Consider the following 10,605-nt stretch of genomic DNA (forward strand, 5'->3'; position numbering starts at 1 on the left):
GTCAGTGCTATTGTTCCTCCCCGAATCTGGGCGGAGAACTTTCAAATCACAAATGTTATGTTGACCTTGCTCGAGCAGAGAGGTTATTTCACGGGTGCCTTTGATCAAAATGCCTACAAGCACTTGAAGGGGTTCGTGGATACATGTTGGGGTAGCAAGCAGACAAACGTGTCCGAGGATGCGTTGAGATTGAGGCTTTTCCCGTTTTCTCTTCGGGGTAAAGCATTGGATTGGTTAGAAAGGCTCCCCAATCATTCTATTACAACATGGGATGAATTGGCGGACAAATTTATTGCCAAGTTCTTCTCTCCAAGTCATATGGCAGCTCTTCGGGATGAAATTCTAGCTTTCAAGCAAGAGCCAACGGAACCTTTGCATGAGATATGGGAAAGATATAGAACAATGGTGAAAGAGTGCCCTAATAACGATATGGCCAAGGCTATGATTCAACAAACCTTTTATCGGGGCATCAACACCACAAATCAATGCATCATGAACCAATTGGCCGGAGGGAACTTTATGAAACTTTCTTACCAAGAGGCATGTGATGTACTGGATGAAATGGCCGACACCTCTTCGTCATGGCAAAGCCGAGCAAACGTGCCCCAAGGTGACCCCACTGTCATTCATTTGCACAAGGAATTGCACGATCATGGCCAAGCTATCGCCGAGCTTACAACAACTATGAATCAATTGGCAAAGGCACAATTGCAACAAGTCCAAAACTCGCGCCAAGTCAACACAATGGAAGGTGTTTCTATGTTGAAAAGGAGGCAAAGAGGACAACAACCTCAAGGTAATTGTGAACAATATGACAACAACAATTATGGTGGTGGTTATTCAAATGAGTGCTATGATGATCAAAGCGAAGAAGTCCAATATGTCAACAACTATCAAGGGAATAGAGGTAACTCTTCAAATCAACAATGGCGTCTTCAAGGTAATTGGGGCAATTCAACAACAAGGCGGAGGTAATTGGAATAACAACAACCAAAACAACAATTGGGGTAATCAAGGCAACCAAGGAAATTGGCATGGTAGTAACAATAATTGGGGCAACAACAACAATCAAGGAGGGTGGAATAATAGCGGGAACCAAGGCAACCGGGGGCAAGGTTTTCAAAGGCCCCCCATGTACCAACAACCGAACAATCCACCCCCCTTTCCTTCTCAAGGTCTGAGTTCATCCGGAAGCGAGATGGGGAGAATTGAAAGCATGTTCGAGAAAATGATGAAAAAGAACCAAGATTCTGAGGCCCAATTAGCTTCGCATAACACATCTATCCGGAACTTGGAAGTGCAATTAGGCCAAATCTCTCAGTCTTTAAATACTCGCCCAAAGGGTGCTCTACCAAGTGATACGGTAGTAAACCCCAAGGGTGGGCACAATAATCATGTGATGGTGGTGACAACGCGAAGTGGAAGAGGCGGTGATGTGCATGTCCCAAAAGGAAACCAAGTTATGATGGATGAAGATGAGTTATGAGATAATGAAATGCCTTTGGTGGTTGAAGATGTAGTTGAACCAAGTGTGAGAGATGATGTGAGGATTGATGTTCATGAGGTTGAGGAGGAAACACAAGAGGTCGTGAACCCGTCTAGGGAACACGTGATTGATATGCCCGAGCCGGTGGTGCCCAAAGCCCAAGCACCCTTACTTCGACCTCCTCCGCCCTATCCTCAACGGTTGGCCAAGCAAAAGGGTGACAACCAATTTAAGAAATTCATTGAGATGATGAAGAGTTTGACTATCAATGTGCCTTTGGTGGAGGCACTCGAGCAAATGCCGGGGTACGCAAAGTTCATGAAAGATTTGGTTACAAAAAAGAGATCAATGGAGTGTGAGACAATCAAGATGACACATCAAGTGAGCGCAATTGTACATTCTATGGCTCCGAAACTTGAGGACCCCAAAGCCTTCACTATCCCATGTACCATTGGAAGTGCCAACTTTGCAAAATCCCTTTGTGACTTGGAGGCAAGTATCAATTTAATTCCATATTCGGTCTTCAAGACCTTGGAAATCGGACAACCTCATCCAACTTCTATGAGGCTTCAAATGGCGGACCGGTCAATGAAGCGACCTTTGGGGATTATTGATGATGTCCTTGTTTGTGTTGATAAGTTCATATTGCCGGCCGATTTCGTTATTTTGGATTGTGAGGTGGATTTTGAGGTGCCAATTATCCTTGGAACACCTTTCCTAGCTACTGGGAAGGCTTTGGTAGATGTTTAGGCGGGAGAGTTGACCTTCCGTGTTGGTAATGAAAAGGTGGTGTTCCATGTATGCAAATCTATGAGGCAACCGAATAGCAACGAGGTGTGCTCGTTTGTTGACATTATCACGGCGGTGATAGTGGATGACACAAGCGCAATGGTGAATGTTGAGGACTCACTTGAAGTCGTGCTCTTGAACATGGATGTTGATGATGATGCTGGGAGAGTTGAATGTGTAAACGCTTTGCATGGTATGGGCTCGTATTCTTATGAGCCTAGGAAGTTATCCTTGGATCTTGAGAATCGCAAAACTCCCCCAACCAAGCCATCTATTGAGGAGCCGCCGGTGTTGGAGTTGAAACCACTTCCTCCTCACCTCAGGTATGAATACTTGGGCCCTAATTTCACTTTGCCTATTATTCTTTCGTCTTGCTTGACTAACGTGCAGGTTGACGCCACTTTGGCGGTTCTACAAAAGCGCAAGAAGGCAATCAGATGGACATTGGTGGATATACGGGGTATAAGCCCCACCTTTTGCATGCATAAGATCATATTGGAGGAGGATGTGAGGCCCTCACTTGAACACCAAAGGAGACTCAACGAAGCTATGCAAGAAGTGGTCAAGAAGGAAGTTATCAAGTGGCTTGACGTCGGTGTGGTGTATCCTATTTCTGACAGCTCATGGGCTTCTCCGGTGCAATGCGTACCGAAGAAGGGCGGGACGACTGTGGTAACCAATGCTAACAATGAGTTGATTCCTACTCGGACGGTGACAGGATGGAGAGTTTGTATGGACTATAGAAAGCTTAACAAGGTGACTCGAAAGGATCATTTTCCGTTGCTGTTCCTCGACCAAATGCTTGATCGCCTTGCGGGTCGGTCGTTCTATTGCTTTTTAGATGGGTATTCGGGGTACAATCAGATTCTCATCGCCCCGGAAGATCAGGAAAAGACGATCTTTACTTGTCCCTACGGCACATTCGCATTTTCGAGGATGCCGTTTGGATTGTGTAATGCCCCAACGACCTTTCAACGATGTATGATGGCATTTTTCACCGACATGGTAGAAGATATATTGGAGGTCTTTATGGATGATTTTAGCGTGGTGGGAAACTCCTTTGAGGAATGTTTGACAAATTTGGCCCGTGTGTTGGCCGGATGTGAAGATACAAACCTAGTTCTCAATTGGGAAAAATACCATTTTATGGTAGAAGAGGGTATTTTATTGGGTCATAAGATTTCGAAGAGAGGTATTGAAGTTGACAAAGCCAAGATTGAAGTCATTTCAAGGTTACCTCCCCTACTTCTGTCAAAGGGGTGAGGAGCTTTTTGGGGCACGCGGGTTTCTACCGAAGGTTCATCAAAGATTTCTCTAAGGTAGTTAATCCGTTGTGCAAGTTGTTAGAGAAGGAGGCCAAGTTTGTTTTTGATGAGAAATGCATGGAAGCTTTCGAGCTTCTAAAACACAAGTTGACAACAACCCCTATCATTACCGCACCCAATTGGAGCTTGCCATTTGAGCTCATGTGTGACGCTAGTGATGTTGCGGTAGGGGCGGTCTTGGTCCAAAGAATCAACAAGATGTTCCATACGGTGTACTACTCAAGCAAGACGATGAATGAAGCTCAAAGAAACTATACAGTCACCGAGAAGGAGTTGCTAGCTATTGTGTTTTCCATGGAAAAGTTCCGACCATAACTTTTGGGGGCCAAAGTAATTATCCATACCGATCTTGCCGCCCTTAGGTATTTGATTACCAAGAAAGATTCAAAAGCAAGGTTGATGAGATGGGTGCTACTTATTCAAGAGTTTGATCTAGAAATTGTGGACCGAAAAGGAAGTGAAAATCAAGTGGCGGACCACTTGTCCCGCTTGGAAGAAGAGGGGAGGCCTTCTGACGACCTTGAAATCAATGATGCGTTCCTGTATGAACAACTCCTTGCGGTATCTATGCATGATATGTCGTGGTTTGCCGATGTGGTAAATTATCTTGTGACCGGTATAATCCCGTATGAGCTTTCTTCTAACCAAAGTAAGAAGCTCAAGCGGGATAGTTTGGATTATTATTGGGATGAGCCATATTTGTTCAAGATTTGCACCGATGGTGTGATTCGCCGATGTGTCCCAGAAGAAGAACAATTGAGTATTTTGGAGGCTTGTCATTCCTCTTCCTATGGTGTCCATCATGGCGGGGTGAGGACGGCTTCTAAGGTGCTTAGTTATGGTTTCTATTGGCCTTCCTTATTTACATATGCCGGTGATTTTGTCAAGAGATGTGATGAATGCCAACGAGCCGGTGGGATTTATAAAAAGGATGAGATGCCTCTCAACACAATTCTAGAGGTGGACATTTTTTATGTGTGGGGTATCGACTTTATGGGGCCGTTCGTGAGTTCTTGTGGGAACACCTATATCTTGGTAGCGGTTGATTATGTGTCGAATGGGTCGAAGCCGTCGCTTTGCCCAACAAGGAAGCTCGAAGTGTGGTGGCGTTCTTGAAAAAGAGTATCTTTCCAAGGTTTGGCACTCCACGTGCTATCATTAGTGATGGTGGTTCTCATTTTTGCAACCGGGCTTTTGATTCATTGCTTGCCAAGTATGGTGTAAATCACAAGGTGACCACTCCTTATCATCCTCAAGCGAGTGGCCAAGTTGAGGTTTCCAACTGAGAGATCAAGAGTATTTTGTCCAAAACTGTCAATGCCAATAGGACCGATTGGTTGAAGAAACTAGATGATGCTCTTTGGGCCTATCGGACAGCTTACAAGACCCCGATTGGTATGTCTCTGTACCGGTTGGTGTTTAGGAAAGCTTGTCATCTTCCGGTGGAATTAGAGCATAAGGATATGTGGGCCTTGAGAAAATTGAACTTAGAATGGGATGTCGTTGCGAATCTCCGGGTTGAGCAACTTAATGAGCTAGACGAGTTTAGATCTCATGCCTAATCCAGCACGTCCTTGTACAAAGACAAGATGAAGTACCTTCACAATAAGTATGCCCGAGGGAAGGAATTCAAAGTTGGTGACATGGTTCTTCTTTTCAACTCACGGTTGAGGTTATTCCCGGGAAATCTTAAGTCTAAGTGGAGTGGTCCATTTGAAGTTGTTGGTGTAACCCCATTTGGAGCTATTGATCTCAAAAACAAAAATGGTGAAGTTTTCCGGGTCAATGGGCATCGTGTTAAGCATTACTTGGGAAAGTTTGATGACACCCCCGTGGTGGAACTCATTCATTTGAAGTGACTTTGATGGTAACATGCGTCGTGCCGCGACGTTAAATCAGGCGCTTCTTGGGAGGCAACCCATGTCTTTTTCTTTCTTTTTTGATTTCTGTTGTAGATTAGGATTTTTGAGCTAATGGTTTGTGAGATGTTCAAGAATTGTGATTGAACCAGTGCAAAACAACTGTGCAAAAAGTGCACAGTCTCTAAACAATGACCGTGCGGCTGCATCCCACTTTGTGCGGTTCGCACTGGCCAAAGAAAATATTGCCAAGTTTCTGAAGATTGCTAGTGCGGTCACGTCCTTGCTTGTGCGGTCCGCACCGGTGAAGGCCAAGAATGATCAGTCTCTGAACTGCGTTCACGCGGCCGCGTCCCACTTTGAGCGGCCCGCGTGGTTCTCATGTGGCCGCAGCCCGTCTCATGCGGTCCACGTGCCTTCGTTTCAGCACCAGGTAAATGGTAAAGTCCCAGTGCGGCCCGCGGTCGTGTTCACGTGGCCGCACTGGACGGTAAGTGATGGGCCCTACTGTGTTTCCTATAAATAGACCATTAGGATTTTCATTAGAACTTTTCGCCAAACTTAACCCCTAAGCCCTAAAAGTTACTATTCATATTCAGAGACCCCTCTTAGTGTTAATATCAAGATTATTTCTTCGCTTTCTGTGTAACATATCTCTCACATTAGTCTTTACTTAGTATTAATTTAAACTTTATACATGTTTCCCTAGTCATAACTTCTTCGTTTTTCTTTTTTGTTCTTCGTCGTTTCATGATTAGGATAGTTTTATATTATTCTTGTTGTTCTTTGAAATGATGGGCATGTTATAAAGGAGTAGAGACAAAGAAAGATGCTAAAATGTGACAGACTTGAGTTTTTTGTAAAACCCTAATTGCCCCTGTAATGAAAGCCCAGCGCGGCCGCACTCCCTGATTATGCGGTCCGCATGCCTTTTACGCGGCCGCATCATTCTGTTAGGCGGTCCGCGTAAGCCTTGAGCCTAAAGGTTGATACTTCCCAGCGCGGTCGCACGCCTTGTTTGTGCGGTCCGCTCCATGCCCCACGCGGCCGCATCCCATGTTTGCGCGGTCCGCGTGGGTGAGGTTCAGAGGGCACCAGTTTTTAATAGTATGGCCAATGCAGCTGCATGACCAGTTTGTGTGGACCGCGTTGGCCCCCACACGGCCACACCCCTTGTTCATGCGGTCTGCATGGTTCCTAATCATAGAGGTGTTCATTTCCCAATTTGGTCAGTGCGGTCCGCATGCCTTGTTTGTGCGGTCCGCACTGCTATCACCTGTTCTCTGTCTGTGTTTCTGTTCTGTACTTAAACTCTGCAATTGCCTGAACTAACAATGTTAGAATTATTTGTGTGCAGGAAATGGTTAAACAACGAGGGCGTGGAGCTACACAACCCGGACGAGGAGTTGACCCCTCCAGAGGAGGTAAAGCAAAATTGAAGAAACACACTCCCAACCAAAGCTAAAAACAAGAAAGCAGGTGATGAGTGATGAAGAGCAGTCGGGGAGTGAGTACCTCCCCTCCCAGGATGTCTCAACTGATTCGGGGAAAGCTCTCACAGGCCCAGCTAAAGCTCCAACTGTTATACAACCTGAGTCGTCTGAGGGCTCAGAAGCAGACAGTGTCAAATACTCCACCTCCCCCACAGCTTCAGAATCCGGGGAGGGTGCAGAAGATAAAAACTAGAGTGATGAGGAGGTCCCGGACAGTGGGGTACTTAGAGTTGGGGGAATTGAAAGAACTAGAAGCCCAGTTGTATGGAATGACAGATTTGTCAGTGAGGTGGCCTTTCATAAATTTCGGGAAGTGTGGCCCAAGATGAAGGTGATTCCAGAAAGAAGAGTAGTCACCCAGGATTTATTACCCTACCTTCCCCGAGTCCATGAACAATTTCTTACTAGAGTGGGGTGGGATTTCTTTAAAGATGAGCTGGTCGATGCAAATGAACATATGGTGAAGGAATTCTATAGCAATGTGGCCCACACAAAAGAAGGGTCAATTGCAACCAAAGTGCGGGATAAGAAGATAGTGTTCTTGGGAGAGGCGTTGAACGAATATTTGAGTTTCAATGAGGAGGATGACTCTCTGTACAGAGAGAAGTTAGCATTGAAAGAGGAAGCTCGTCCTTGGGTGGCACAGTTCTTGGCTCAGCTGGGTACTGTTCCGTAGTGGATTCAGGTGGGGAAGAAAATACTGCGAAAGGACCTCAATTTTGAGGGGAGAGAATGGTTAACTTTTGTATGCAACAGGTTGGACCCTTCGTCCCATGACCAGACCATTCCAATCGCCCGAAGGTTCTCATTGCATCCATCATGGCAAGTTTCCCCATCAATGTGGGGAATGTTATGTACAGTGTGATCACATCCATTGGCATTGATAAGGACAGAAACTACCCCTACCTGAACACCCTAACAATGTACTTTGAAGATGCAAAGGTGAAAAAATACCCCTTCGATGTTGGAGTCCGGCCGGTGTCCCCGTTCTTATGGTTTAATATTAAGGGGCCGGACAACCCGAAGGGGGATAAGAAGGGAAAAGCATCCACCTCTGCCCCGACTGACCAGTCTGAGGAGCCAGTTGCGGTAGAGGCCTCTATTGAGCCACCTACTCCTACTGCCACTACTGTTCCGGACATCCCATCCTCCTCTGTAGGTCCCAGTTCTTCAACTGGCCTAGTGGTTCCCACATCCAAATCCAACCCCCTCACGGCCCAGCAGTTAGCAAAGACATTGGCCAGTTTGAACAACTGGATGTCAGTCTCGACATCCAAGTTGTCCACTTTGGCTACCACAGTTGCGGCCCAGTCTGTTCCAGCCACCGTTGAGGTTCCTCAGTCCATTGAGGAGACATTGAAGACACTCCTGGCCAACCAGGAGAAGATTTTGGCTACTCAATCTGCCTTGACAAAGGCAGTTGATGCACAGGGCAAAGCTCTAAAGGAGCTTGCCAGAGAACACAAGAAGATGAGAAAATCCCGGGCATCTAAGAAAGAGGTAAAGGAGCTCCGAGCTGAGGTTGACAAGCTAAAGGCAGACCAGCTGCCTTTAGACTTGTTTTTTGATGAGTTAGCACCTCCACCAGCAGTAGTTCTATCGGAGCCACAATAGGAGGAGGAGCCTAGGCACCCAAGGAAGAAGAGGAAGCTTCCTAGCACTGAGGGTGTTGTGATAGAGGTAGCACAGGTTCAGGAGGATACTTTCAGTGCTCCACCAGATGTTCAGTCGGTCCATGACCCGGCCCCTATCCCAGCAGCAGGCCGGGAACCAGTCTGAGGTTCCCGCCAGTATAGAGGACCAGGGGACCACTGATCAGCCCATGACGACGGATCAGGCTTGAGGAGCCACTCTATATCTTTTCTCTGTTTATATGCTTATTTTGGTAGTCGGCATTGGGGACAATGCCAGCTTTTATTCGTGGGGGTGCGCCCTACCATTTTGTATTTTGATGGTTGATACATTTCAGATGACGGTACATATTTATTTGACTCTTAGCTTATGTTGCTAGTTGATAGTTGGCCTGTACATAACTTTTCATTCTAGTTACTTTTCTACTTAATGTACATATTCATTCCCCCCCCCCCCCGTTGTATATTCTACTCCCCTATTATACATATTCATTCGGTTTTTCTATTTTCGTTAAAAATTTTCATTTTTAGTTTCATAGCAGGCTCGTAACCTTTTTGTTTTGTTTTGGCATTTGAAATAAGCCATTGGTTTTCTTAATGCCACGGTTCTTTCCAAGGGTAGAGTGTTGTGCGAACCGGGTGGCTCTTCCCAATGAGAGATAGCGTGACAACCTTCTTAAGGGTTTGAGTCTGTTTTTTATTTTTCTTTCTTAAGGGTTCTTTCTTAATGCCACAGTTCGTTTTTGCAGTCAAAGGTACCTCAGGCAAAGCTTCACTTGGGCCTAACACATTTTGCTTTGATCCCATGGTCAAAGACATAATGTTGTGCTTAGGATGGTGAAAGTCGTGGCCTTGAGACTCTTGTGTTGACCAAACAGTCATCATGTGGTCGTATTGGACCATTGTGCACTTGAATCATAACTAAGGTCGTTGTGGGCCCTCGACTCGATATCTTTAGCAATCCTTGACTGTGTGTGGTGAGAATTCGATTTGCAAGTCCAAGTCCCGAGCCGATGGTCTAGAACTTGCCCCGAATGTTTGTTGAGGCGAAATCTTAGGTGAAATTTGGCTTGAGAAGTGATTGTAGGCTCTCCTTGATCCAAAATGCTAAGATTGAACAATTCCATGACCTACCAATGAAATGATCCCTAGTTAACCCTTTTGAGCCTTGAACCTTCCTCTTTCAAGAACCAAAGCTACAAGCCTATACCCGTTCTTAATGATACCCTCTCTTGGCACCCAAATCTTCTCTTGAGTAGATGGAAAATATCTAAGTTTGGGGGGGGGGGGCAAGAAAAGAAACAATGTGGTAAAAGGTACAAAAGCAAAAATAAAAGAAAGGTAATGAAAAAAAAAGATAAGACAAAAAGAAAGACCTAATTGAATAAGGTAAAAAAGGGGATTCAAAGAAAACAAAAGTGAAAAAAAGGTGTGGAAAAAGTAGAAAAAAAAGATAAATGTGTTGAATTGCATAAGAAAGGGTGACAATGTGTCTCTCTAACCCCTTGAAAAAGAAGTGAATACTCAAATGAGTCAAGAAAGTGTGCCAAAATGAATCAAAAGAAGTGCTTAAGGGAAGATTGAACCCACTTGAACAAAAATATGTCCTACCCTTACCCAAAAGCCTTCACAATGACTCCACAAAAGCCCTACATGATTTTGAGTTGAAGGTAACCTACATTAGTGGATACTTACGTAAGGGGCAAGCATATGGTACTTAGAGCCGGACTTGTGGCCTCTTCCTTGAGAGAGATGAGTGAAAATACATCAACCTTTGTTTGTGTGTCAATACTTTAAAAGGTGAAGTTCACTTAGGCAGAGTTGAGGATGTGTGAGTTTGGGTTCCACAATGGCCAAAGTAATTGAGAAAAGTTCTTTGATGAAATGTGTCAACTCTTGATGATCTTGTGTCACACTTGATCCACAAGTTTTCAAAGTTTAAATGTGTTAATGATGCATTCGCATTGAGGGAAATTGTTAGTCCCAATTGATGCTTGTTGAGGTTACTTTAGGATAAGCTGA

General features: G+C 45.1%; 2 protein-coding genes across 2 annotated transcripts; both read left to right on the plus strand.

The window, feature by feature from the left end:
- The first annotated feature begins 1,834 nt into the window (after positions 1 to 1,834).
- On the plus strand, positions 1,835 to 2,236 carry LOC138890270 (uncharacterized). The gene has a single exon (XM_070173642.1). The coding sequence runs from the start codon at positions 1,835 to 1,837 to the stop codon at positions 2,234 to 2,236; it is 402 nt and encodes a 133-aa protein (XP_070029743.1).
- Positions 2,237 to 4,176: 1,940 nt separating this feature from the next.
- Positions 4,177 to 4,716, plus strand: LOC138890271 (uncharacterized). The gene has a single exon (XM_070173643.1). It carries the CDS (start codon positions 4,177 to 4,179, stop codon positions 4,714 to 4,716), a length of 540 nt encoding a protein of 179 aa, XP_070029744.1.
- The last annotated feature ends 5,889 nt before the right edge of the window (positions 4,717 to 10,605 follow it).

The sequence above is a fragment of the Nicotiana sylvestris genome, chromosome 4 (genome assembly GCF_000393655.2).
Source record: "Nicotiana sylvestris chromosome 4, ASM39365v2, whole genome shotgun sequence".
In the NCBI taxonomy this organism is placed as follows: Eukaryota; Viridiplantae; Streptophyta; class Magnoliopsida; order Solanales; family Solanaceae; genus Nicotiana; species Nicotiana sylvestris.

Excerpts from the sequence above, each read along its gene's own strand:
- LOC138890270 (XM_070173642.1), top strand. The coding sequence starts at position 1,835 with ATGGAGTGTGAGACAATCAAGATGACACATCAAGTGAGCGCAATTGTA.
- LOC138890271 (XM_070173643.1), top strand. The coding sequence starts at position 4,177 with ATGTCGTGGTTTGCCGATGTGGTAAATTATCTTGTGACCGGTATAATC.